Raw genomic sequence first — 27,595 nt, 5'->3', positions numbered from 1 at the left:
TAAACTAGTGTCGAAGAACAAATATCGCACCGAACGCTTCCCTCTGTCTTCGAGTAACTTTCCTACGAGTGCCAACCCGTAGACCCTGTAAAAATCTCCGGTCGATTAAAATAAAATAGAAAACAAGGAGTCGAAAGAAAAATAACTTTCAAACACAGGGGAGTGCCCCTTGCTAGCAAGAAATGATTTTCTTTGTGTCCAGATTGGAATCGACGTCCGTGTCGCCACTGTGACCCTTTTTGCTCTTAACGAGGCAAAAATCGCAATTTTATCAGACGCCACAGGCGGCCGGACAACGTCCGGCACTGTTTTACGGTCGCTGATTCAAATCGTTCTGATCAACGCGCCTGGTGTTCACTGACTCCGCGCCGTTTGCGTCCGCGGCTATCGAAGGTGGGGTGTGTCCTTTTCGATCACGAAGTCAATATAAAGCCTTTCCGAGCGAAGGCGAGATCATTTCATGGGAAAGTGATGTGGCTCGTCGAACCGGAACCGGAAACGTACTAAGCTCACGATCGGTGGATTAGCAGCATGACTCCGTCAAAGGTCGATCGTCCTTACCGTTGCCAGCGATACCTGGTAACCCTTTTCATTTCTACTCGAAACACAATCTTCGCGATTTTTAAACGACGGTGCTGAAAGAAGATACCTCTGTATATAGTAGTATACCTAGTATTTACACCCTTGACACTTTCAGACCTGGCATTCACAATTCAGGATACAAAATTTAAAAATTTCGAACACTATCGTTTAGGGCGAATGTCCTTATTTCTACACACACTACACTATTGTGATTTGAAACTACACTATTGGGATTTTTTTTGTGTACAGTCAGTCCCATAAATTAAGTGATAGATTCGTTGCTTCCAAATTAATGTTTCATTACAAATATGTACATGAATGAACTTTACACATGTATTTATTTATGATGACAAATTTATTTGTATACGTCACATCTCTTATTTAATTTAGACAAACTTCTTCGATGAAAAAATTAAATTAAATTAAAAATTAAATTACATTGGTACCAGAAAAGAAATAATTCAGGTCTGAAAGGGTCAAGTTTTTGTTCGCAGGAGTGTTAGCTAATATTTCTAAAAATGTCAACCTAAATTGTGTTTCTTCGATAAAAGTATCCAATTATTCTAGGTATGTTTCGTAGTGGTAATCTTGTGCGTCTCGGTGAACGCAAGATTTCACCAGGAATCCTTCAAATCTGACCACGACTATCCATGGACCGACCACGATATTTCCCTAGACTTTGCGTCCTCCGAGCACTCGCCGTCTTTCAGTCGATTTTCAGACTTGAGGAAGAGACACTTGGACTTCGACTCCGTCGAGCCTTTCCGCGAACCCAAAGAGTGGTTCACAGCATCCGCCACTAAAAGGGAGCCCAGAGAGGACAAGAGCTTTAAGAAGATGGTATCTCCGTTTTATACCATCACGGAGAAAGACTCTCAGAAGTACAGGGACGTCGTGCTGAAGTCTGGTCTCCCGTATTGCCAAAAGATAAAGGCGAAACGGCCGGACAAAGTGGTTTGCTACAAATGCAAGAACCCTAAAAACGGCGCCACCTACGAGCAATGCTCCTACATGTCGTCGCAACCGTTGTCCGACTCCAGCAACGTCGAGGACGTGTTCTCGACGCCATCGAGCTTCAGGAGCAAACGATCCCATCCATACAAAGGCTCCGATGGTTACAGGAAACGTGAAAGCCCGTATAGATTCAGCGACAGGCTGTTCACGGACGCGACGGACGAGGTTCCGGCGCAGTACAGAAACAAGGACGAGAAGTGCGAAAAGGTCGTGAAGAACTCCATGGTCTGCATGGTGTGCAAGGACACAAAGAGCAACGGGAAGTACGAGCAGTGCTCCTACGTCGGACAACCTAACGAGAAGAAGTACGCGTACACCAAATCCAGCGCCTTGAAGAACCCTGAAAGAGGAGGAACGAAGGAGGAAGATATCGAGAGGTCCGATCGTGAGGACGCGGAGGAATCATCCGAGCATTCCGATCGAGACTACTCCGCCACCAAGCCAGTCAGAGAACACTCGAGTCCTGAAAACGACCAACCCGATAGACGAACTCCCGAGGAATCCAAGGATTCGTCCGAAAACTGCAAGCAAGTGGAAAAGGACTCGAAGACCTGCACCGTCTGCAAGAACCCCAAGACGGGAGCCAATTACGAGAAGTGTTCGTACACTTACGAGCCCGACGATAAGGTCTACAAATACAGTAGGTCAAAGAGCATTGGGAATCCGCGCGGTTCGTCCGAAGAGGACGAAGACGACGACAAGGGTTCGAGGTACCAAGGTACATCCTCGGAGAAAGTGAGAAGCGAGCCTGACGACAAGGGGTACAAATACGACAGGTCCAAGAGCTTCGAGGATTCGCGCAAGGAGGACGAAGAGGACACTAAGAGTCCAAGTTATCAGAGCAAGTCTTCGGAGAAACAGAGGAGCGAACCGGAAGAATACAGCAGTGACTACTCGATTCCTGAAAGCTTCTACGAGAAACGCCGCTCTCCCGAATCGAGTTTGTACTTCAAGGACCACGAGCCCAGCTCCAGCTATCGTCGAACCACTCCCGAGGACTTCAAGTCCACTTCGGAAGAGGACGAGGACGATTTCTCCGGATACGAAAAGTCCAAGTCAGAGTCGGCGAAGGTCGCCAAAAGCATCGAGCCTAGCAACTGCAAAGAGGTACAGAAGAACTCCATGACCTGTACGATCTGCAAGGACCCTAAGACGGGAAGCAACTCCGAGCAGTGCTCGTACAAATCTCAGCCAACCGACAAGAGCTTCGCCTACACCAGATCGAAGTCCTTCGGTAGCCCAACCAAGACAGACGACAAGTCCTCCGAAAAGTCCGAGAGCAAAGAATCCCACGAACCAGTGTACAAAGAGTCCTTTGGTAAATCGTCCAAGACTGACGACAAATCTTTCGAAGGATCAGAGAACAAGGAGTCCCTTGAACCAGTTTACAAACAACGAACCTACGGGTTCTCCTCCGAGAAGGAACCCTACAGCACCAACAGCAACCCTAAACGGGAGTATCGCGAGTTCGTTTCCCCTAGCGTGTCCGAATCCGAGGCGAAGGAGGAGTCAACGACGAAAGCTGCCGCGAAGAAAATCGACGCCGACTTTTACGAGGCCTTCAAGAAGAAAGCTGAGATACAAAAGGTCTTACAAGAGTTCCAGAAGGAGGATCGTTCGAACTGCAAGAAATTGATGCGCAACAAAATGACCTGCTATCAGTGCACGGACGAGAAAGGCTTCCAGAAGGAGGAATGCGCGTTCATTGCCGCTGACGAAGCTGCCGAAGACAAGGCGGAGTCCACCGAGTCGAAAGATGTCCAGGAGCCTACCAAGAAGATGTCTAGGTCGACCATCATCGAGAGACGCGTGGGTAACGTTCCCCTCGACTCGGATGCTTCGGCCAGCGAGAATATTCACGAGAAGAAGAAACCCGCGATACAGGAGGAGGAAGAGCTGAAGGAAGTCGAGCCTTACGAGTACGTCGCTGAGACCAAGCCCGTCTTCGACAAAATCCTCGGGATCACCCTTCCAGCGTTCATGCTGAGCACTTCCGAGGACGAAAAGGAATTCGATAGGGCTGTGGCGTCCGGTAGAAATTAAGAGAGCATACGTTCTTGGTAGCTTTGGTGCTTTATCGCTTTTAGGTTTCTTCGATTTCGTAGACTCGAAGCTTGTTAATTAGACCATTATTAAGACATAAATAAACGATTATCTTTTTGCTCCGTTGCGTAGGTATTCATTGATTTTGTTAAGGAAATACTTGTTAATTAAAGTGTTTGTATCGAATTCGTAAGGTTTCGTAGTCGACGCGTACACTTAACACATTGTTGGCCAGCAGTTTTACGTAGAATCGACTTGTCGCCGGCTATTATTACGTAATTGAATTCGAAATTAAAACAATTTAAATAAACTCCAATAAAGTTTATTTATATTTTACCAGCGTAATGAATATCAAATATTTTACATAACACGATGAGCAAGGCTTTTGCGATTGTACTCTATATCGCTCTGGGTTTCATAAATTGAAATAGATAATGCAAGTGCAAACATAAGTTAACTCATGACCGGTCAACAATGTGTTACGAATCGTTACATAGCCTGACGGGCACTCCGTAAAGCAGCAAACGACGATACGCTGTTGTCGTTATTTAGTATTTAAGCTGTTCTCGATTGTTGTACGGTTTGTGATTAAACTGTTTCTTGTTTAAACGAGAGTGAAATTGATGTTTCGTTGGTTATTGGATTGCGCTAAGCGTTTCATGGTCGATCGAGCGCGGTTTCGACGTCGCGCCGTTTAGAAATTTCGCTCGCGGCAGAGCTTTGACGACAGGCAATTTCGCGTTTTGGTTTTTAACCAAGGAAAACGGAGTCGACGAGGTTCTTATCGCTCTTTCGCGAGAAGAAAGCGACGATACGAGAACGATGCGAGTTAGCGTAAATTTCTAGAGTTAACCCGGCGTTGTTTTTCGTCTCGGTTAACCAACGCTGAATGAAGAAACGTCGCGATCGCGACCACCAGATCAGGAAACGCCGTTTTTACTCGGAGCTTGTTTGTTGGGCAAGAAATCACCTACCGCGTTAATCGGCGCCATTATTTTCTTCGAGCACATCGTCCATCGGCTGGAACGAATCCAGCTTTCCACGATGGAATCATTTGTTTTCGTATAGATGAAAGGAAACATCGTTTGGTGCACAGGGCATGGTGTTTGGTATCCTTGCGATGCTATCGTTATTATGAAACGATGTACAGAGTACGTACAGAGAGTAGATCGAATTCTCTGATATGTAAATAGACGGAGACATCGAGCTCAGTGTCGTTTGACTCAAAGTACGAGGTCTGTCACACTTGAGACCTCTTATTAGACCGTTTCAACTACTTACAATAAACAAAAGTCATCGAGTGTTGGTGCATTTCTGTTTTTAAGAACGCGGTGCATCCTGTCAGTAAGACTCGGTAACGTAGCGTGCTCTATGAAACAAACTGGATGTTTTATCGGGTCAGGCGTACAGGTACGCTCTAACTAGATTATTCTTTTGGTCATCTTCTTGGGATTTCGAAGCGTAGAGCGATGAAGCATTCTAATTAGATGATTCCTCTGGCCATCTTCTTGGGATTTCGAAGCGTAAGGCGACAAAGGCGTCGCGTGAATCGAAACACCGGTTCGTCCGTACGCGCCATCGGCCATCGGCGAGATCAAGCAACAACGGAGAGGAATGGCGGTCGGCTGGGAGCAGAGATCCGCGAGCCAAGGGATCGACGGGCCGCAGTAGCAGCGGGCGCGCGCTAGTGTCGGCATCGGTGCTGCTCGTCCCTTTCCATATCCGCCACCTTCCACCTCCTCGTACGCTCAACGGACCTCTGAGGGACAACCACGACCAGAGAGAGAACCGGTTCCTATCGGCTGGTGGAAAGCGGCACGAGGCGGCGCGAGATCACCCGGGACACCGGATTTCGTATCGTCCAGCGGATACCAAAGATTATCCGACATGAGCACATCGGCGTTCGTGGGGTAAGACTGGATTTTCCCCTACTGTTTGAGCTGATTTTCCCTGCTGCCCCTAACCGTAGCTCCTCCGTCCCCTAAAGTTCAGACCGCGTAACGTTTGAGAAACAAGTTTGCTCGAGCTTTTCGTTGAATTGTGACTGGTGAGACGAGAAGATCGGACCGTTGGAGGTTCTCTCAAGGATTCGTCGTGTTCCTTGGCTGCCCAAAATGGTAGGATAGATGAAACTGGTTCCTGATTCGACGCTCGAAAGCGGTCCAATCGCACGGACCAGGAGGACTTTTTTCGCTTCCTCGGGCTTCGAGTGTTCTTTGGTTCTCCGATCTATCGCACCGGTGCGAACATGGTGCGAACGGTTCTCTATTAGACGCCCTCTTCGTAGCTACTTTCGCGGACAGGTTTGCTTCAGAGATGGTTTGCGAGTCCTCGAGTAAACAGCGTTTCGTAAGAGATGCTGAAAGCCAAGCGCTAGGGGCGACGGCGGTCGTCGCGATTTCGCTGACCGAGGTAATCTGCGCAGTTGATTTTCTCTGTTTCCAGGTTGTACGGAAATAGCGGGAGCTTTTTGGAGCACGTTAGGGGATTGAGAAAGGTCGGGATCTTCTCGCTTCACGCGCATGGTGTCACGCACAGAGCTTCCTCTGTTACGTCCTATGCGGTATATTCGTAGAAACTTATTTACGCTTCGCATCTGCGATAATCTATCTTAATTAAGCACCTCGGACCAGGTCCGTAACGATATCGTTATATTTCTAGCAGTATAATTATCTTCTTGCCATATACTTCAATTTTACGTGTAATTCCCGTCGCGTTCACCTAAAGTAGCTCTTCGTTGCATATTTATATATTTAGCTGCGTATTTGGAATAACATATTCGAGTCCAAGCATTGCTTACCTTTCATCGTCGATTTTTGCGTCGTTTCCTGATACGTATCGGCGCTCTGAGAAACTGCAAGAAAAATCTTTTTTCGTGATGCGACCAAGTCAAAAATGGTCAATCGCTCGGAACTCGTTCTTTGAGGATGGCAGTTCTGACGATAGGCCTTGCGACGGTTCCAAGAAAGAGCTCCTCGACCTATATTTCGTTGTCGAAGAGGAAAACGCCGCGATGTATTCATCGAAACGACCAACGGAGAGATACTCCGCTGAGAACACTTGGATCATTCATATTTTCATGACATGGTTGCCCTGGATCTTCTGCATCGTGTCATCGTGTAGAGTAGCTTCGTCGTTGTAACTTTGTCTCTCAATTATTGTTAAGTCTGTAGACAAAACGTCTCAGAAGACTCAAGGAAATTATTTAGGATCTCTGTAAACGATCGTCAGACTAGAATTTCGTGGAATTAGGTCTAAGTATAGATTCCTTGGAGTGAAAACAAAAGGAAAGTTCCTACAGGAGCTACAAAGATAACGATCCAAAAACATTTACACGCCACTATAGTATCGAACACTTTGGAAACGATCCGTATTTCGCGACGCAAATTTCGAGCGTAGCTGACTAACATCCAAAATATCCTTTTTTTTATGCGCTCTGCGAAAATTCGTATACCGTTCCAAGCGAGACGTCCAAGACTGGATCGGGCGTGGGTGTCCATCTAGAACAGTGGTGCACAATATTCTTCGATACCGGGCCAAATAACATGAAACAACATTTTCAGCAGGCCAACTTTCGAATAAAGATGAAAATAACGCGATACATTCTAATCTCTAATTGAAAACGAAGTAAAAGAGATGACATTCGGACTCCATATTACGTGCCGGTTTTTGAACTTCCATATATACTTACTTTGCGGCAAATTAGAAGGAAGGGTTCGACATTGCGCACCACTGATATAGAGGAACCTAGCCAACCGTGAGAAAATTATGGTCGACTTCGAGTTCGAAACAAAGGACACTTTCGACGATTCGTAGGATAAAGGCAAAATAAATATAGTCGCGAAGGTTGGTCGAACGGTGTCGATGATCTTGCACCTTCAATTTTGAAGTAGCCGCGTCGGGAACAGGGAGAGGTAATCGAACGGTCTGGATGCATCGATTATTTCATCGAGCTGCCCGGTGAGATTACTCATCCGCTTGAATATAGAATCTCATCGTGGGTGGCGACTATAAACATGCCTCCGCGCTTTTCTTCCTTCGATGCATCGAATTCTATAGTCTCTTGCTTCGCTTAAAAAAGTACCTTCTAGCTTCTCCGTTCTTTCTTTCTCCCTAGATTTATATTCGTATTTGAATTTAAGAACAGGTACCGCCGTTTGTTACGCGACGCGATAGCGTTTATCCTTCGCGTAGGTGCAGAGACTTTGTGGATGGTTCGTTATCGAGGTTTCGATAAGGTTGGATACTCTAGCGCATGAGTAGAAACTATCGAGAACTTGACTGTCGATACTCGTAGTTAGGTCACCTGAAGATAGTAACGTATATACACTTGTCCGACGAGAAGAGAAGAGTTGAATAACGCATGGAACAATTGTATATAATTTGTGTATAGATTGTCTATACGTTAATCTTTATTCGACTTTCTTCCACTCGTTACATTTGGATGGTCCCTGGGGACTGGGCCATCGCGGCGAGTTTCTCAGACGACGCGAAGATCGTCGAACGTTCGACGCGATGGAAATACACCGACGGGTTTCTAGGTCCACGCCTACGAATCGTCCAATTTTGAACGTCTCGGAACCTTGCTCGGCGTCCCCGCCATTAGCATTCTCGATACGATTCCGGTCGTCGCGTGGAGTTACGCGACGCGAGGAACTCGAAACGAACTAGTCATCAGGAAAATTCGCAGGTGTGAATGACCCTTTGGTCAAGAAGATAGAAGAAAATTGTTCAATGCCACGTGCCGCGGTGGACCGGCCGACTCGGGGTATTTTTAACGGTGCGTCGTGTATCGCGCGCGACGCTCTTCGACGCTGGTCCACCGACCGGACTGTTTAAAGGTCGATTTATACTAGCGATTCGCGAAGCTCCAGTCCTCGAAGCTTTAACTCTTTGCACTCCTATGTCGAGTTTAACGCGACATCAGTTTTTATCTCAGGAGCTCCTTTGTCGAGTCCCACTCGATATTCTTTCATGTCAAAATCAATAAGAAAGGAAATTGTTTGGTGAGATACCATACACTAGAAAATTACAAGAATAAAACTGGTATTTTAGCGAATTTCTTTCTTTCTTTATTTATTTACATTGCCTTATTGAAAGTAAATTTCAAATAAAACGGAGTATTTCGGAGTAATTCGGAGCGGAAAGGGTTAAGCTTCCTCCTGAAGGACCAGTCGTGCACTCGGCAGAGTTCGCAGTCCGTTTCAATCGTTCGACTGCCAACCGAGTCCCTTCACCGTCGATCGTACGAAAGGCCCCTTTATGCAGGCCCCCGCTTTCTCTTTCGACGCGGCGCCAAACGTCTTCCGCGCCTCTTTTCACGAAACTGACTGCTTTCGCGTCGAGAACGCGTGTAGAATCGTTTTTCGTCCACCGGGTCCACCTGGTGAAACCTCATTCTTGCTTTCTCGACTTTTACTGGAGTAAACTTTTGAATTATAGAGTCTCTCTCTTGTATTTAATTAAAGTAACTAACTATTTTAGTATAGTTATTGCACCGAAGAGTCTGTCTCTGCGGGTAGAAGTAGACCATGGGTCAAACGTGAGATACCCGCACCCCTAGAACCAATTGTTTAGTGAACTCGCATGCCTGCGAGGGAATTCATTATTTTGCGAATTCGTGGCTCATTTTTAGCGGGAACCGTCAGGTGTCTTCCGCGGAAAAACCGCGGCGTCGAAATCTTAAAAATAAAATAATCGGAAGCATTTTGTGCGGCGCGGTAACGCGCAGGTCGACCCTCGCTAAATTTAACTCCGCCTCGCGTATCTACCTAAATACACTTGTACGCGCCACGGCCTGTGTTGGCTGGGTTCCGAGCATCGCGACATCGCGCCTTCGATTCGCCGTGACCGAGCTTTTCCGAGAAAGTTCGGCTTTTGCCGGGGATCGCGGTCGATTCGTCTCGATCCATCGAGATCTTCGAGCCGTGATCTCACGCACGACTTCGCTTCCGTGCGGTACGCGTGATAACCAGCAGATCTCGATGATCGCCTTGATCCTAACGAAAATCGATGATGTTATTTAACGAATCATTTTCCTTTTTTATATTTTATGTTACGGGCAAGTCTATTCGATAACGTAAAGGCCTTCTACCTTTAATCGCAATGGAAGAAAATTATATTTGGATTTTTACAATCTTTGTTTTTATCTTTGAATATGTTAGAACAGAAGATGGAACGAGATACCATCGCCACAAAATTGAAATTTCACCTCGCGCGTCGCGTACGTGTAGGAGCATGAGTCGATTCGGTTATTCAACGTTTATTTTTTCCAGCAGTCATCGTCTCGTTCTTGGATTCTCGAGTTTCAAATAGAAAACGTGCGGAAACATTCGATAGGCTTCTCGAGAAAGTCGAACACCCACCGAGAATTACGATTCACTGTTCCAGCGGCGATAACGGTGACGTCATTTGCGTGATTCAACGTTAAAATTAGTGGTGGGTTACTCGTGATCGACACGTCTACGCCATCTATAATATGTGCAAACGATTCCCAACGATTATGTCTATGGAAAGTTCGCAAATTTTCCATGAAAATCAAGCGAGCCGGCACCACGTACAAAACTGAACGCCACATGTCACGATCGACGTGCCAAAGTAAGAGCGTCATCGATTCGCGTTGTTCTCCACAAGTTCTATTATTAAAACAGGTGGATTTTTATGTAGATTATCGGTGTTCAAAATGTTAACATATTTTAATTTTAATTTTAATTACACTGTTTTACAGTTAGAAAATACTTGTTGATCCATCTAAAATAGAACAGCAATATTATAAGATTTGAAACTCGTCGACTCGTTTACGAAATTTGAATGATCTTTGGTTATTCGCTCGGTCTCAAGTTTCAAACTATCGCAACTATTTTGAAAGGTTCAATCACCCAATAGACGAAAGAGACGAACGCTTGGTGAGGATGATACCCTGACAGTGCGAATAGTAAAAATAGAGCTGTATCAATATTGAGCAGTTAGTAGTGGACTCCTCCTTGAAACCGTTGTAAAAATATCGCCTCTTTAAATAGCGTATCAGCACAATCGCAACTAAACGCTGTTTCATCAGTGGAATAACTTCTGGCCACTTTTCGTGTCACGAACATATCTCACGTCATCGAATAAATAACTTGTAGTACCTAAATAATTTCTTGATCATAGGGGGGTGTATCAATCGTACCTCACTTTTATAAATCGAATGATACGTCTTGCCCGTAAGGTGTGGCCTAATATTCTGGACTAATACCGTGACCCCCACAGTTTCGGAGATACCCAGGCGGTAATAGTTTCTGGACCACCCGCCGCGTCTATTGGCCCTGTGTTATTTTCCACCAACTTCGATAGACTCTACGAAAGCTTGCTTCGAAAATAAAAATAGGCATTGTCTCGATCGTCTTCCAATGTTTTGACGCGTAGAATCGAATCCGAAGAAATATTCCTGCCATATACCACAGCTGATTACAGGCCACGGTACAGTTCAGTTTATCAGTCGTTAAGGTGAATTCATCGAAACTCGACCGTGGCCGCTGATTCGGAAAGTAATTAAGGAGGCAACCTTCCACCAGACGGAAAGCTTCCTTAAAAGGATTGGGGAACGAAGAACGGTCTAGTCATCGAAAGATAACTCGCGGTCGTGACAATGTAGGTTACCGTTCGCCGTCCGTTCCTTGATAACTCCAAAAGCAGTTTAGACGCGGCGATCGAACGGTAGCAAACGGTGTGCTCTGCGATTAAAGCATCGTCGTGACTCAATTTCAAGTACATCAGCCGTGGAAGTGTAAAAATTTCACCTTGCGCATCGACGTTCGCTTCGTGTGCAGGTATTTTTAACCTGGGTCTCTTTATTATTGTGTCAGCTGGTGCTTTGGAACGAATCTCACCACTCGAGCTTTCGATTAAGAACTTGTAGAGATTAGTCTTTTAGGTGTTCTACATTACCCAGATCTGAGTGACTTACTTTTAATTTCACTTGTACGTTTAGAGTGCTTGCAAAGAGTCAAAACATTACGCAATAGCTGATTCGTCTTTTGGTTCGACGATTTCAACTGTAAGCCCACAACAAAGTTGATTTATAGACAGCTCGATTAAGACTTGTATAGTTAAATTCGATTGTAACTATGTCATTCGATGGCCTGCATCAAAGGAGTTACGTCCTCGAAAACGTTAATTGGAACGCGACCGTCTACACGGCCGTAAAGCCATCGAAACGGTCCGTTTTGACAGCGGCCCGTGCATCGGTATGTTTGCGAATACCACGTGGTTCACGTAGGTGCACTAAAATACCAATACGAGCAATGTGACTCAACGTTCGAGTAACTACGTTCCACAGATAAGGCAGGTATGCGTTTCGGTTGGACGCAAGGCGAGAGCGAATCTCGCAGGGTATCTTTTCGCGCATATTCCACGTGTGTGTTCCTATCCTGTAATTGGCGATCCTACGAGCAATCCTGCGTGCTGCAATTGCATTCAACGCCAAGCTGGCATCGAATTCTCGAATCGATCTCGCATTTCTTATGGACGGTCGAGATGTCTAAGATTGCTCGAGTTTATCTAGGAGTATCTGCTCAAATATATCAAATATATATAATACGAGGCTGCCCCTTTTAGTTTAAGAATTTATTTGATGTTTTTACGTTATGCATTTGATTTCCGTGACTGATTCAGCGTATTCTCTTTGCAGGAATTCGGACGGTCTAGTGACAGGTACGTATATTCGCGTCGGCTGCGAGTAATTATTTACATTCGCGAGACTTCGTTGCCTGTAAAACGATCGACGGAGACGTGCAAAGCGCGACGCGTGCAAATAACTAACGCTTGCCATAAAACGCTTACGAGGCGAAAGATTCGATCGACCTCGGAAAAAGAATAGTTCCGCGAGCGATAATTTCTAACGCTGCAGCGTGCGCTTTAGAATCGTGGAACTTTCGCAAGGCTTTCGCGCTTTCAAAAATAACCCAGACACGTAGAAGTTCTCTCTCGGACGTTCTTTACTCTGTACATGAAACAGCTATCGACTGAATCGCAGAGGAACGAGCACATCGTCGAAATGTACACCTTGCGCAACGCGGGAGTTTCGCGAAAAAAATGTTTATAAACCCAGAGTTAAGTAAAAGTCGCGTAATACAACTCGTTGTACGACCAGTGTCGCGTTTTGGCGATGACACGGATACCTGCGCCATGCCAAATTTCGGAAGAGGCTAATCGATCGTTAAGTATACGACGACTGTCGAAAGCGAAAACATTCACGTTTTCCGAATGTTTTTTTTTTCTCGGGTTACTATTCACAGGGTTCCGTTGTCAGTAAACTGGTCGTCGTTGCAAACAGATTTTTAATCTTACGAGATAAAAGAGCCAGAGACAGCTGTAAGCCTCCGGCAAACACAACGGCGTCGAAAGTCCGAAGGCGCAACGGAAAGGACGCGCAGGGCTCGCATACTTAGGCCTTCGTTAGCATTCCACTAAATCGCTAATCGTTCCAGGACTTTGTCCCGCACCACCTCCACCGCCGCCACCGCCTCCAGCACCTGGCCAGGTGCCGGCCATGAGGATCAACACCGTGGAGGTAAGTCGAGCTACGTCAGTCCGCGTTCGTTGCTCGTCGCGAGCGAATGTCATAGTCCGCCGTCGAAATGATGTATCGTCGAGTGTAAATAACAGGAAACATCGTCTTATCGCTTTCTTCGACGGAGCTTGAACGTACCGTGCGATTTTTTCGTGGATTTGTTTTTGCTGAACCGAGAGTTCAGCATGGTGAGGAACATCCAGAGATGGACAGAATTCTTATCTAGATAAAGATTTCTAATAGCGAACAAAATACGAACAACTTCTGAATTATACGTTCAAGTTTGTTGGTTAATAGCGTTAGTCTGAAGCCTTGAAAGATAAAAATTGCATTACTTTGAAGCCTCGACAGATAACCGTAACCTGATGTACAATTTACGTTCGTATTTTCACTTTGTGTACGAAAAATATTTTATCGAGGAATTCGAAGGTTACTAGTTTCGAGGATAATTGAAGCATCGTAAACAAGAAAGAATGAATTTTTGTTGATGAACCGTCGTCGAATGTAAAAGGCATTCGCAGATGTTATTTCCTTCGTCTTTATCCGCAGGCGCCAGCAATAAGGAGGCCGCAGATCGCTAACAATGATGCCTACGAGCCACCAGCGGCCATTCAGAACGCGATGCTTACGAAAGACAAGAAGCCGTTCACCTACACGCCAGGAATGGGCGGCAAGCTGGACCTCTCTCAGATACGAAGCCCGCGAATGGCACGCAGAGTGGCGAAAAACGCCAACGACGAGGGCATCGAAGGCCCACCGAAATCGGCACTCGAACCGAAACCGACACCAGCGCCAAACGCTGGGGTGAATCTGTTCGTTCAACCTCAAGTAGCAATTCCAGTCTTCCCAACCAATATTCCACCTTCACCCTCCGCTAGGACACCCCCGACACCGCCTGCCAACAGGATCCCATCGATTGGTAAGTGGATTTCGGTTCGCTATGATGAAAAACCCAAGTAGACGATTCCTCAGCTTCGCACGAATAGATCGCCCTTGATAAATGACGAGAATCTTCGGGTGACACGTATAATCCACAGGGAACTGTGTCATCCAAGCACGGGGAAAGCATTTTACGAATAACACTTTACAAAATATTAGCGGCAAACCTAGTAGATTCTTTATAAAAGAAGGTTATACTTCCCTCGAAAGTTCCAGCACCGGAGAAGCAGTCGGAGCCAGCGAAACCCGTGACCAAAGCAGAGGCCAAAGTGACTCCTGTGATGGTGACGATTCCGGTTCAACCGAGCAGCCCCGAAAGTCCAGGCACGCCGACTCAAGTGACCTTGGCCAAAGCGCCAACGCCCTGGCTACAGAACAAGAATAAGCCGCAGGAGGAATTGCCTGAGTGGGCGAAACGCTCGAACGTGGGTAAGCAGAGCTCGTCACCGGATAGCCCGACGTCACCGCCGGTTTACACGTCGGTTCAGCAAATGCAACAGCAGCCACCGTCGCCGCAACAATGGCAACAAACTCAGCAGAAGCAGCAGTCGATTCAGCAGAGACCCCTGTCTCAGCAGTCTCAACAATACCAATACCAACAGCAGCAGCAGCAGCAACCTCCTCAGTTCAACCAACAGCAGCAACAGAAACGTCCGTTCTCCAGTCCTCCGGGAACGCAGCAGGCCGGTCCGCAAACGCAACCGCAGGAACGCGTGATACCGATTCGCGTGAGTTTCTTTATCGATAGCCATTGTCAGAGTCTCAGAGTCTCAGAGTTAGAGTTAGAGTTGGACCTCTGCGATTGACACGCGACAATTCGTTTCCAGATCGAGGACAGACCTTCCGTGTTCGACGTGAAGCCCGAACCAGGTCACCACCAGTTCAAGCAACCGAGTCCTCACCATAAACAGCGATGGGGACAGCCGCCTGTTCAATGCCAAGGCCAGAATCAGGTGCAACAGCAACCGGTGACGCCTCCGCAACCCGTGCAATCCCCGGGAGGTGGCTACGTCATACCTATTATGATCGAAGGCAGCGATAAAAAAGTCGGAGGACCAGCCTCCAACGTCTCGTACTCACAACCGACGGTCAGGAATAACGCACCGAGCATTGAGAATCAAACCGTGAAAGTGTAAGTCACCAGTATATCATTTCACCTCTAACCGCGTCAGTCTTCGTCGGCGTTGACATCAACGGAGATCATCGATCGATCGTTAACAGGGTACAGCAACGCGGACCACCGCCAGCCATGCAGTCTGATACGGGACCAGTTCAGTCTCGATCGTTCCGTGTTCTGCAAAAAATCACCGACACGGACGCGCCGAACGACGTCGATTCAGAGCTGATTCGTAAACTACAGCTGTCGGACGACGACAGGGTTCTGATGAACAAGTTCAAAGAACAGGGTAGGCTTTTCAGATTTTCTAGACTTCTGATCTATTAGCAAACGTCACGCTTTCCTTTTTTTTTTTTTACAGTTGACACCGACTCTTCCCTCCATCAAGAAGAGGACCCCCGATACCGCGGTGCGGCGATACCGTCTCGTGCTTTCCGCTTTTTGCAGACTATGACGGACTCGGGAGAAGTCCTTGTTCCACCCACAAGTACGTTTTTAAATTTAGTTGTGGTTTTATCACGGATAGAAGAATAATTGAAGAAATGGAAATGGATAGAATGTACTAAGTAAGAATGAACACGCGTGTGTTACAGCGCCACGACCACCGTCCGCCGTAAATAAGAGGCAGAATAGAAACTCGAAGACTTTTGGTAAGTAACCTTTAGTCGAAGAAAAATCGTCACACCAACTGTTTACTCATTCGATCGGTGAACTTTGCAGAGGAGTCACAAGCGAACCTACCGCCGAGCGAGCAACAGGTTCCGGAACCAAAGAAATACATGGGCAGCGCGATTCCCTCGCGATCGTTCAGGATATTGCAAGCGATGACGGCGCCGGAGAGTGTCGGTGAGTATCGACAGACGAAACTTTAACCATCGTAATCACCTCGATACGTAATCTGTTTCGGCGTATACACACGTCATAATTCACGCAGGAAACCAAACACGCTACTCGTCCATGAGATTAATCGCAAAAAGCTTCTATTGACCCTTTTGTACATTAATGTTCAGTGACAAGCGTCTCACCATTCTAATGAATAATTAATGATTAAACTGAAAAAATAATCATTGCGTGCCGTCGCTGGAACATTCCCGAATCCTGTGTTCACAGGAATAACGAAAATTCCTTGGGCGTTTTGGGTCGATTTCCGGGCAGAGAGCGTGGGGAACGTTCGCGAGTCGAACGAAGGCGAAATCACAGCGATGTGCAATTTTCGATATGTTAATTATGAACAACATCCTCGGTGTTAACGAGTATCGGACCACGGAGCAATTTTGTTTCCGTGGACGAAATTGAGCCGCGATTGTTATCGGAGCTGACTGTGAACGCGAGTTATTCGAAACGTAACGTAAACACTGTTTAGTAGGTGAATCGTCGATCTATTATAATCGACTCGATAGTACCGTAGTACTCATCCTTGATCTGTCCGTTTGTCGTCGTACGATTGTCTCGATATAGCCACGTCGTACACGAATAGTCTTTAGATATTAATACGGAAGTATGCCAAGCTACGAATGGACTGGGTACTTAACGGGAATGTTGCATGTTATATTAATGATTTCACGTGTTCACTATCGCTGGGACTTACTGTAATTACAAGTGATCACTTGCATGTATCTGGATACGAATATTTTGGACTATGATACAGGGGAGAACGTCGAGGCCGTGACAAAGAGCTTCGAATCTATCGAGCTTCGAATCTATCGAGCTTCGAGTAAATCTACGCTCTTTAGTGTAAATGAAAAATGAAAAGTCCCTCGACACAACTCCGTCCAAAATATTACGAGCATGTTTTCCTTCTCGAACGTAACCGTCGCTTTACACGGGGAAATGCCGTTCGATTCGAGTATCCTCCCGTCGGAAGTCATCGGCGAGCTGGTTTTGCGTTGACGAAATTTTCGATAGTTTTCCTTTGAACACAGGATCACACGTTTTTTTCTTTCTCGTAACCGTCCGATTACACGTCGCTTATCCTTGCCGTCAGATGCTCCAGTTTCGTGTCACCTCGCTTGTCTATTCGGTTTCTAGTTTGCCGGAAGTTTGTTCGCGTTAGACATTTACCTCGCACTCCCATCGCGAGTTTCGCAAACCCCTTGCCACGAGATCACCCTTTCAACGAAAAGCAACTACAATTGCACAGGGTGTCCCTGAAATGAAGGGCCAATATTACCAAATGTATTTGTATTGTTGCTATGTCGTCTGGGTCTACACCGAACCATCGAATTGGTACGGACGATTATTTTTTAATACTTGAAAAGAAAGCACATTCTGTGCTGTAATAAAATACATTTCCAATGTTTGACCCTTTATTCTCCGAACCGGATACCAACGAGTTGTCACCGACAGAGGAGTTACTTTAAATGGACTTCAGAACGCACTCGTTCCTAGAGTCTACCTATCGCGAAGTAAATGTCTACCGTACGTCTAAGACGCGCGAGGAGAAACAGCGAAACGAACGGAAAATTGGGAGGAAAAAAAGGAACGATGAAAAAAAATATACAATATGAAAGGGAAGAACGCAAGACCACACCACACCCCCAAATGGGAACAGTTGAACTTGTTGTCTGAATGCATTGTGCTGTTTGTTGTAGCCACGCAAGAAAATCGTCAAGCAGATTACACCTGCCAAACAGAGAATAACATGCCGGGCAATCAGCAGGGTGTCTTCCTCCCTCCCTGTCCGCCTCCATTTTGGAGTCCCGAGGGTGGCTGGTGGGGCTACTACCCTCTCCCGTATCCTGGTGTCACGAACGACTCCTATCCTTGTCAACCCGAAAACACAGCCTACATTTACTTCCCTATATACAATCAGAATTACACAGGTTATCCTCAATACGATGCAACGAACAGCCGAACTGACACGTATGCCGGAGTTTATCCGCCATGCGTCGTCTCAGTGCCGCCGCAGAGTGATAACAATTACAGCCACGCTTGCGGACAAGGCATCGATAACGTCGCGTTACCTAAGATCGACCCAGCAGCGAGTATTCCAGACGACAAAAGCAACGAAGACAAACCTTCGAAGGATCCAGAAACTCTGAACGCCCTGCCTCGATGGGGCAGAGCGAACAGTATGTCCAGGACCGCGAGCACCAACAGCAAGGATAGCGATTGCACTACCGCGATGAACATAACCGACGAGGAGGAGATTCCCGAGACCATGATGGCACCACCGATCAACGGAGACGTTAAGAAGCCTAATCGTTTGGAGACCAATACGTGTCCCAACGGCAACAGCCTCAACGTCGCCGTGCCGAATTACACGTACATAGACACCAGCGATTCCAGCGATTCGACGGACTCCGAGTCCCAAACTGACAACGAGTCCGTCGCCGAGTCGTGCAAGAGCAGCAGCGACAACAACGTCGACGACACATCCTCCTCGGACAGCGACGACTCCGACTCGTACTTGGCGTACTCCACGGGATTGAATCCTCACAGGTTCGACAAGGACGCCGAGAGGAACGCGACCAGAACCAGATCGAGCAAGGAATCCTGCGACGACAGACACGATCCCACCTCGTCCTCGTCCGAGAGAAACAACACCGACTGCGATTCCGACGCAGAGGAGCAGATCGACCGCGATTCGGGGAAGACGGACAACACCGCGTTCCCCCATCAGTTGAGCGTGATCTACGAGGATGTGGAACACGGGGAGTCGGAGAGTCCTCGACTACAGAAGGAAACGCCCATCGAGGCCACGGACGATCCTCCCGATGATACGGACACTACGACCGTCAGCGTCAGTTTGCCGTTGAGGTTCAAGTTCTCCGTATCGGAGAACAACGAGGACGTCACCACGGTGATCGTTGGCGACAGCACCATCAAGCCCGAGAGGATCAAAGACGACGGGAAATGTTCGAGGTATCAGGAACACAGGACTCACGAGAAAACCAACGACGTGTCCGCGAATTTTCTCGTGAACAACGACACCACCGTAGACTTTACCGTCAAGAGGGACACGTCCGATGGCAAACGCAGAACGAAGAATCACGCGAACGAGAGGCAGAAAGAGGAAACTGCGGAGACCAAGACGGAGAAGAACGAAGACCTTGTGGTGCCCCATGTGAACTTCACTTTGAGGAAGATCCCGACTAGGCTGGGCAGAATCAACTGCGAGGAGACCGTCGAAACGGAATTCACGATCAAATCGAGGAAAACATCCGCGAGGAAGGAGGGAGCAGGAGGGACGCACGGTGGATCCGATAAGGAGCAGGAGGGACGCACGGTGAACGCGAATACGTCCGCGTGCAACGGCGAGAATGCGACGGTGAGCAAACAGAGCGAGTCCGTCGAATCGTCGAACGTGGCGAAAATTGCCGAAAACAGCCTCGAGACGCGCGACTGCGGCAAGAACATTCCGAAGCCGGAAGTCGTAGTGTCCGAGTGCAAGCGGACGGCCGAATCCAGCAGGGACAGCTCGAAGAATTTTCAGAGCGCGAACTTGCAAGTAGAGCAGCACGAAATGAAAAAAGCGGGGAACGAGGAAGAAGAGAAAACGAACAAGGAACCGAAGCACTTATTAAGCGTGCAGAACTCGCGCGAAGAGACCGACGACGAGGACAGCGGCGTGACGTCGGACATGAGCAGGATGATCTCCGAAGTGGACACCGACTCGGAGTGCACTTCGTCCAAGAACATCAGAAAGTATCAAAGAACCCAGACGCATTCGAGGCTGTTCAAGCTTCTGAACGACGACTCGGTCCTGCAAGAGGACGCGGAGAAGGTAAACGACTCGACTACCAGCAGGGAGTACCTCAGCCTGCCTCTGAGGAGCAACGGGTTCAACTACGACGAGAGCTACTGTTCCAATTATTCCAGCGGCCTAACCTCGCCGGATTACTCGCCCGTCTGCGAGCAGTCCTGGCGGAGGCTTCACGAGGCGGAAAACGCCAGCCAGAGGGTGCCAGACCAGAACGGAGACGTGTTCCGTCACGCGCATCCTCTGACGAGGCAGGAGCGCGCCGTCTGCAAAGAAGACGCGTATTATCAGGCGTGGAAGACGAGCAAATCTCCGACGTGTTCCGATCACGACGTCGTGCCATCCCTGGCCTTCAAGGTCCTCGAGTGCAGGAGACCACCGTGGGCCTATAAGGTGAACGTACTCTGTCCGCGGATCAAGAGCACCAAGAGCGTGCCGCAAGCGTTGCGAACGCGAAAAACCACCGATTCCCCGATACCATCCAATCCCACGTCCTACGTGAACCTGAGAACCGACCATTGCTGATGGCCCGGGCCAGAATGAGGCCGTGTTTGGCCGCGAGCAACCGGTCCACGGAACGAGCCTCGCGCAACTTTTCTCTAGATTCGCAAGACTGGGCTGACTAGGCCCGGGGGGGCTACGCAGGCTACGTGGTTTTTTTTTCTATCGGTACATATCGTTTCCATAATATTCATCTATCGCTCTATCTTTACTTTATTTCATTTTTTTTTCCAATCTTGGATTTTTGTTCACTCTGGAACAGAAACGAGTACAGTCGTCTCGAGCATAGCTATTATACAGGGTGTTCGGTAACTGGTGGTACGAGCGATAAGGGAGTGATTCAGTATTAAAAAATAAGTCGAAAATATTTCGAATTATTTTTTCATGTTGAATCACCCCCTTATCGCGTGTACCGCCAATTACCGAGCACCCTGTATACTTAATGTTTCAGCATCGTCTTTGGAGTCTAGGTTATCGAAATACGATGAATTAGAAGTAGATTGTTAGGCGGGTGTCGGACAAAAGTTGTCGAAATTCTTATTCTTGAAGGTACGCGTAGTGTCTGGAGTGTAGGGACTTATTCTACTGCTCTCGCTGCGAGGCAGCTGACGTCCGCGCGTCCGGGAGTAGTATAAGTCCCTACGATTCAGACACTCCTTCCGTGCAAGTTCAGTAATTAATTACTCAGACCCGAAGCCTCCAACGCGCTTTCGTCAATTCTTGATTTTCATTTTAATTTAACGGGCAAAATCATCCCTTAAATTATCGACACCTGTTGTCTTCCACTCTGTATATCTTCGGTACTCCTCGAACGGAGTCCTGGTTGTTCCAACCAATCTTGTTTTCTCTGCAGCATTTTTTTTAACCTATATTTCAAGGATGTAAGAACGTTAACTGTATTCGTTACGCTCGACACGACTATAAATGTTTCCGTTTAAAACCAATGGCGAGCACTCAATCTACTATTTTTTCTTCACTCTGTCTCATCTTCTTTCACCTCCTTCTTCTGTACTCGCATCTTTCGTTTGCGTTGCCCTCGATGGGCGCGAACGTGTCCCGTCCACGGGTGATCGTTTTGTTTTAGTTTTCTTTTTGTCTCTGTTGTTTTCAGTATCACTTCGCGAATGTACCCTCCGCCCTGTTAGTATTTCTCCTACCTTTCTTCTTACATTTTGCTCAAATCTGTCACTAACCATCGTTCGACGCGACTGGATTTGTTTTGGATCGATTAACTCTTCTCTTTTATTGTTTGGTTTTTTTTTTATGCGAACTTTGAAATAGCTTTGGAAGTTTAATGATTAACGTTTTCTTTTTTCTATTTTTATTGAAAATGCGATTCAAAGACTCGAACGTTGATATCATCGATTGATAAGAAATGGGGTCAACGATAGCGTACTGTTCGCAGAAAAATTACGGTGATGCGATAGTTATTTATAAAAGATGAGCAGAGAACATATTTACTTGCAATGGCGCATATAACGTTCTTTCACCTATAACAAATTTCATACGACAACTGTAATTTATAATTAACATCTCATTTTGATGTGCGAACTACATCATGTTCAAATTTTTTAAAAACTTTGTCGTGGTGTAGTTTATCCCTCGGATAAAAGCTGGTTTTAACGCGACAAACCTGGATAGTTTCGATTAATACTATCGTGACGGTTTAGTAATCTGGCATACTATGGATAAAAAAGGTGATCGCATTAAATGGTCGTGCATGTTTGGTTGTGCATTTGAGTGATAACAGCAGCCGTGAATATGCATGCATTATTCACTGTACTAACGTACGTATCGTTTGTTCGATCAAAGATCCGCGCGATAACAGAACGGTCAAATCGAATCGTTAGCTTGAATTCAACCCTCTGTAACTCGAATTATATACTTTCTATCAATGATTGTATTTCACGAAGAGTTTATGGAGGGTTAACGAATTGATCGTTGATCGATATTATATCGATAGCAACCGCTCGGTAGATGCTCGCTGAAATAATTCACGCTTCAAATAAATTGCACATTAATGTAATTCGCTGCCTCGATCGGCTTCGTTCTTACAAACGGAATCGTTAACGCGGTTGTCACAGAAAATGGACACTACCGTCATCGTTATCGGAGCCGCAACTACTGTCGTGCCGAAGAAAGAATCGACTCGCGGAATGGTTTTTCGCCTGGAACCACTTTTCGTTCGAAGAAAAAGATAACAGGGGGAATTGTATTAAGCGTGTTAACATGCTCGCCAGTATTTCTTAGCAGCGCAATCCTGTACGAAGCTCGTCGATGATTCCGTGATAAATGTTAATAATTGTCTCTCTCGCTTTTCAGGTCCCGATGCAACTGATTACTGAGCAAAGGCGGGTACCTCCTTAGGAAACATGGCATTGCTAGTGTGTTTTCTCTTTTCTTTTATTATTTTTTATTTTGTTTACAACGATGATCCGTAGCAATTGTTTAAACGACGGCTATCGATGTCCCTGGTGTCTCTCGTCGTCCATCGTGATCGTTGCCCGACAGGACTCGTCAATCCCCCACCTCCCCGTCCATTCTTTTATTTTCTTCTCACTTTTTTCTAATCCCACGGTGTGTGCGCATTGCTAAGGGATGAACATTTTTTCGCGAAACGATTAACAGCGTCAGTGTCGATCGGCGGCTGAACAATCCGAACCCGAATCATGCGAGCGGTTTGTTTACGTAGAATTCAATGCCTCGTTGTGACATTCGTGTATCAATTTTTTCGTTTAGAGAGAAAAGAGATCGACGCGAAGTAACCGGCTGAAAGTATGTTTGTATCGATACTGTCGTTACCTCGATCCGTCATTGTGCTATTTATGTAAGTTGTGTAAAATAAATTATTTGTAAAGATCGCCTCAATTTTCACTTTGAGTCAATCTGCGGTGTTCTCGATGACAGAACATCGATCTATCCTCGACAATTCCTTTATTAAATTGTAGTAACAGTTTTAAAAGCTATATAAAATAATAATCCATTCTGTTGGTAAACACTCGCGACACACTGGCAAGACATTACAGAAGGAAAGTACAGTGGCACTTTATTCTTTACGGTACGATAACCTCCGTTCAATTATCGCTCGTGCAATAATGACCGAGATAACGAGCGATATATGCGTTTTCGATATTCTCACCAGAATTTACAGAGTGATGTACGTTCGCTTCTTGTGCATGATATACGCGATGATCGTCCATAACGCGACGCACCAAATCGCTTCCAGCAATTGAAGACCGCGGCTGTCCATGTTTCCGATGTGCCAGTGGAAAGGGAACATTTTGTAGCACACTATGTGCCCGACGTACAGCAATAACGCATTCATACCTGGAAATCGAGCCCGCGTTATTAGTTTACTACTTGGTTGAAAACAATAGCCATTGGACTACGAAGATTCGCGACAAACGTTTGTCGATGCGTGATTGATTTTCATAAGAAAAGATTAAAAGGAAAGTCGTAAAACTACTACTCAACCACAACCGGTTAACCGAAACAAAATAATTTAAATGATTTACGACCAAACCATTCCCGAACGACCGATATAAATAGAGCGTAAACGTGACTCGATCTCTGGCTGCACAAAAAGTTCTTAAAAGTTGCTAAGCTGTTAAGAAATTGTATTACGCAATGTTGAGAAAGTACTGCGTACCAGGGATTCGGAAAGGCCCACCGTTCCAGACTTTAACGACGTCCACGAGTAAATAACACGCGGTCAGGAAAGCGAGAGAGAAAGACGTCGTCACCAGCACAAAGGACAGAGACCTGTGAAAAATACAACGAACGTTACGATTCGCGCATGCCGACACCTTTTTTGGACGCGTACCACAAGTTTTTGTTGACTGGAATCACGTTGGCGAAGTGGAGGACGCAACCTATGCATCCGAAAAACGCTGCCCACGCCAGCCACCTGACGACGCGCTCTTTCCAATCCTTGTACGACGTCATAATTATGCCAGCGTGTAAACCAAGGAATACTTGAAACGTTGTCGTAAGAGTACCTTGGCAAACGAAGCACGTTCGATTACAAATTTCGCTTTACACGTTCACTGTCATACCAATAATCGTCAAAATTCCTGCTAAGCTAAAATTTTCTTTCTATACAATTAGAAATGATATAATCTAACATTTTTGGAACGACGAGAACTCGAATGTTCCGACGTTAGAAAATACTGTATACCCAAAATTCCTTCCGGATCGAACGGGCCAGAGTTGTAGACACTAGACGGACGGTACAAATGATCTTCTTTCAATATCGTTCTGTCGATGTACCCAGCCGCTCCGCCGACGCAGTCAAAATGCTTCCCATCGTCGTGGAGACCACCGGGCCCGAGGTATCCGCTAACAATAATTCGTTAAATGGTATCGCAAGGTGACGAATGTTATTCATGTGATTATACGTACATACGTGGGGCATCCGGGAACATTCAAACAGAAGGTTATGGCACAATGAACTGCTACGATGACGGCCATCGCGCACCATTGAGGGATCAGCACAAGGAAATCTTGCACCCCGCGCAACATCGGAGACTATGTACGATAAATGTTGATCAGGACTGTCATCGATAGCGAAAATATAAACGATCGAGGAGACGGAGATAGCACACCCTACAGTATTTCATACAAGCAGAATGTGCCTGTCTTCTCGGCTTTGAATGTACGTACGTTCACCTGTACCTTCTTTGGTCTCTTAGGCGAGAAGCAGAGGTAACACGCTGCGACGATGAAGTACGTTATACCGAAACGTTGGAGAACACCGAATACGCGGATGATCTCGAGACGTGGACCAGCTCTCACCGTGTTCAACGATACTCCGATCAAGAACAAGAGGATGCTCCTCTGTAGACAATGCAAAATTTAGTACGCGGGCAAAGTAAATTTTCACTTACTCACCTTGGCGATCCCGTACAGTATGGTGCGCTTTGGTATCGTACGTTTCAACTGACTAGTCAAAGCTATAGGGATGCACACGCCCATGATCCATATGAAACAAGGGAACAACAAATCTCCCAGTAGCAAACCGTTCCAAGTCGCGTGGCCCAAAGTCTTGTAACCGCCGGATCCGCCATTGACGAATATCATCATCAGAGTGCTCGCCCTGCGACAACAAAGATCCCTTAAATATTAGATATGTCGCTGCTCGAAGCTAGGGAGAATCACTTTGATAAACGCTGTGCTAAACGAACAACGGTTTGTATACTTTAAAGGACCTACCCTCGAACTGTATCGATTGCTTTCACTCGACGCTTCGCGAGTTGCCTCGTCGCTTCGTCTACCTGACGTTTCATGCATTTCTTGCTGCACACGTGCCATAGGGATTTCAGACTGGACAGACCAAACAGGACCAGCACCAATACTCCGAGAATGACGATGAGCTCTGAAAGAAGTTACGTTTCAGATGACCTTTTGCACGCTTAGACTCGCGATAAGGAATTTGAGCCATAAATAATAAGTACGAGTTTGACTCGTGTTACTTCGTTCGGATTTCCTACCTTTCCGTTTACTATGGCCCGAGCAATCGGTAGATAACGTGTAGGTCAAGGGGTTAATAACTTTTAAAGTAATGTAATCTTACCTGTGTAAGGGTAAGTCGGTCCATGGACGACTGTTACGTCGCAGCCTCCGTTTTGGACCGACAACTCGTACACGCCAAACTGCCCAAAATTCGGCGTCAGCTCGCAAATCACCTTACTGGAACGCGAAATCGTATTATCGAGGTAAGCGTGAACGATACCAATAGGAATAGAAAACGTTAAAAAGCACAGATTTATAAAATTTTACCTAGTGTTTTTTACGGATACGTATTCGCTGGGATCCTCAGCGTCTAGGACCCTCAAACTCGTGGATCTGACCGTGTCGATCGTTACACTGGAACTTGAATTAGCTGCGATTCGCCTGGTCCGAGTATAAGGGCACTGCAACGAATGAGTTAATTCGCAAAATGTCTAAACGAATTTCAGTATATTCGATATTCGACAAATTACCGCAGCGCAGTCGGACGAAAGCAAATAAAGCCACGCGTTCGGGGATTCGTCGTCGATTCGCAGACGCAAACAAGCTTCGTCGAACTTCAGGCTCTCGAGATCGCAGCCCAACTCGTCCATCGTCACCGTGTCTGCGAGCAGAGAAGCGATTCGCGTCAGAGTCGTCCGAAAGTCGCGCGAGAAGTGACGGCGGGGTACTTAACACGCATCCTTAATTTAAGTAGAATCTTTACACCTGCTGGAGTGCAACGGCCGGAGAAAGTAGAACGCTCAAAATCCAAATTACTTTGTATAACTGTTCCGTTAAGTGGTCGATTAAGAAGAAATACTATACTCGTCGCGCCGTCACGAAAAATCTCGCCGTACAGAATGTAATTCTGTACGTTTGTTAATAGGAAATTTTGTTTACCGAGGTCTTTTCAGAAGAAGACCACTGTATTCATTGAAAAACTTCGTGAAATTAGAGAAAGAAATGTGAAGAGATACTTCTCGTTACAGCTTCCCGTTGCAACGACACGAAAAACGAGCAAGTGGATCCTCGGGAAATCGTACCTGATGCGTTCTCGAATCCCGACGACACTTGAATGACTATAATCTTGCGCACAGCTAACGGTACGCTGATGATTGCTCGTCCAGCGAGACAAAACGTTTCGCAGATCGATTTTATTGTATCGGATCAGATATTACGTTACGGATTCGCGGCGCTAAAGTGGCACGACAGTTTCTCGATGTTCGCGCGGCTAGCTGAATCGCCGCGAATCACGTGGGTGCATCGACTGACATTTCACCTGGCATTCAACAGGTGAGATTTTACCTGGTCGCTGACTATGCGCGCACGCTTGATCCCGCTCGACGCGACTTTCTTTTTGACAACCTTGAGGCGCAGTAAGGATCGTTCACGATCGATGCATTCAACGTGGATTTTCGTGTTATAAACGTTGTTAACAAATTTTAAATGAAAGTAAAAAACAATTATCTGAAATAACATTTCGGTTCTTATTTCCTACAATATCGTTGTATAGTTGAAGCGTACTTAGAGATAACAGCGTTACTGTCTGCATTACGAATCAATATCTGTTTGTCCATCTAGAAATTGATTTGTCACTTTTAGATAGATAGCTAATTGTATTTGTGATTTATTTTTAACCGTAGAATAATGGTAGGAA

At 46.3% G+C, this 27,595-nt stretch overlaps 2 protein-coding genes and 1 pseudogene across 2 annotated transcripts; 2 read left to right on the top strand and 1 right to left on the bottom strand.

Moving 5' to 3' along the window:
- Positions 1-531: 531 nt before the first annotated feature.
- LOC128884859 (transcriptional regulator ATRX) lies at positions 532-3,639 on the top strand. The gene is made up of 4 exons (XM_054138517.1): positions 532-579; positions 1,150-2,331; positions 2,452-2,875; positions 2,957-3,639. The coding sequence occupies exons 1-4, from the start codon at positions 532-534 to the stop codon at positions 3,637-3,639; spliced, it is 2,337 nt and encodes a 778-aa protein (XP_053994492.1).
- Positions 3,640-5,250: 1,611 nt separating this feature from the next.
- On the top strand, positions 5,251-23,308 carry LOC128884897 (uncharacterized; annotated as a pseudogene).
- LOC128884894 (heparan-alpha-glucosaminide N-acetyltransferase-like) lies at positions 23,077-27,572 on the bottom strand. The gene is made up of 11 exons (XM_054138561.1): positions 26,430-27,572; positions 26,227-26,360; positions 26,021-26,136; positions 25,660-25,822; positions 25,339-25,543; positions 25,111-25,284; positions 24,854-24,975; positions 24,626-24,786; positions 24,272-24,446; positions 24,098-24,210; positions 23,077-23,775 (listed from the first exon to the last, which is right to left on the bottom strand). The coding sequence occupies exons 1-11, from the start codon at positions 26,547-26,549 to the stop codon at positions 23,594-23,596; spliced, it is 1,665 nt and encodes a 554-aa protein (XP_053994536.1). The 5' UTR covers positions 26,550-27,572; the 3' UTR covers positions 23,077-23,593.
- Between the last annotated feature and the right edge of the window lie 23 nt (positions 27,573-27,595).

Source organism: Hylaeus volcanicus, chromosome 2 (assembly GCF_026283585.1).
Source record: "Hylaeus volcanicus isolate JK05 chromosome 2, UHH_iyHylVolc1.0_haploid, whole genome shotgun sequence".
NCBI classification, from domain to species: Eukaryota; Metazoa; Arthropoda; class Insecta; order Hymenoptera; family Colletidae; genus Hylaeus; species Hylaeus volcanicus.
Note: the sequence above shows the minus strand (reverse complement) of the source record. Positions and strands in the feature narration are given on the sequence as shown.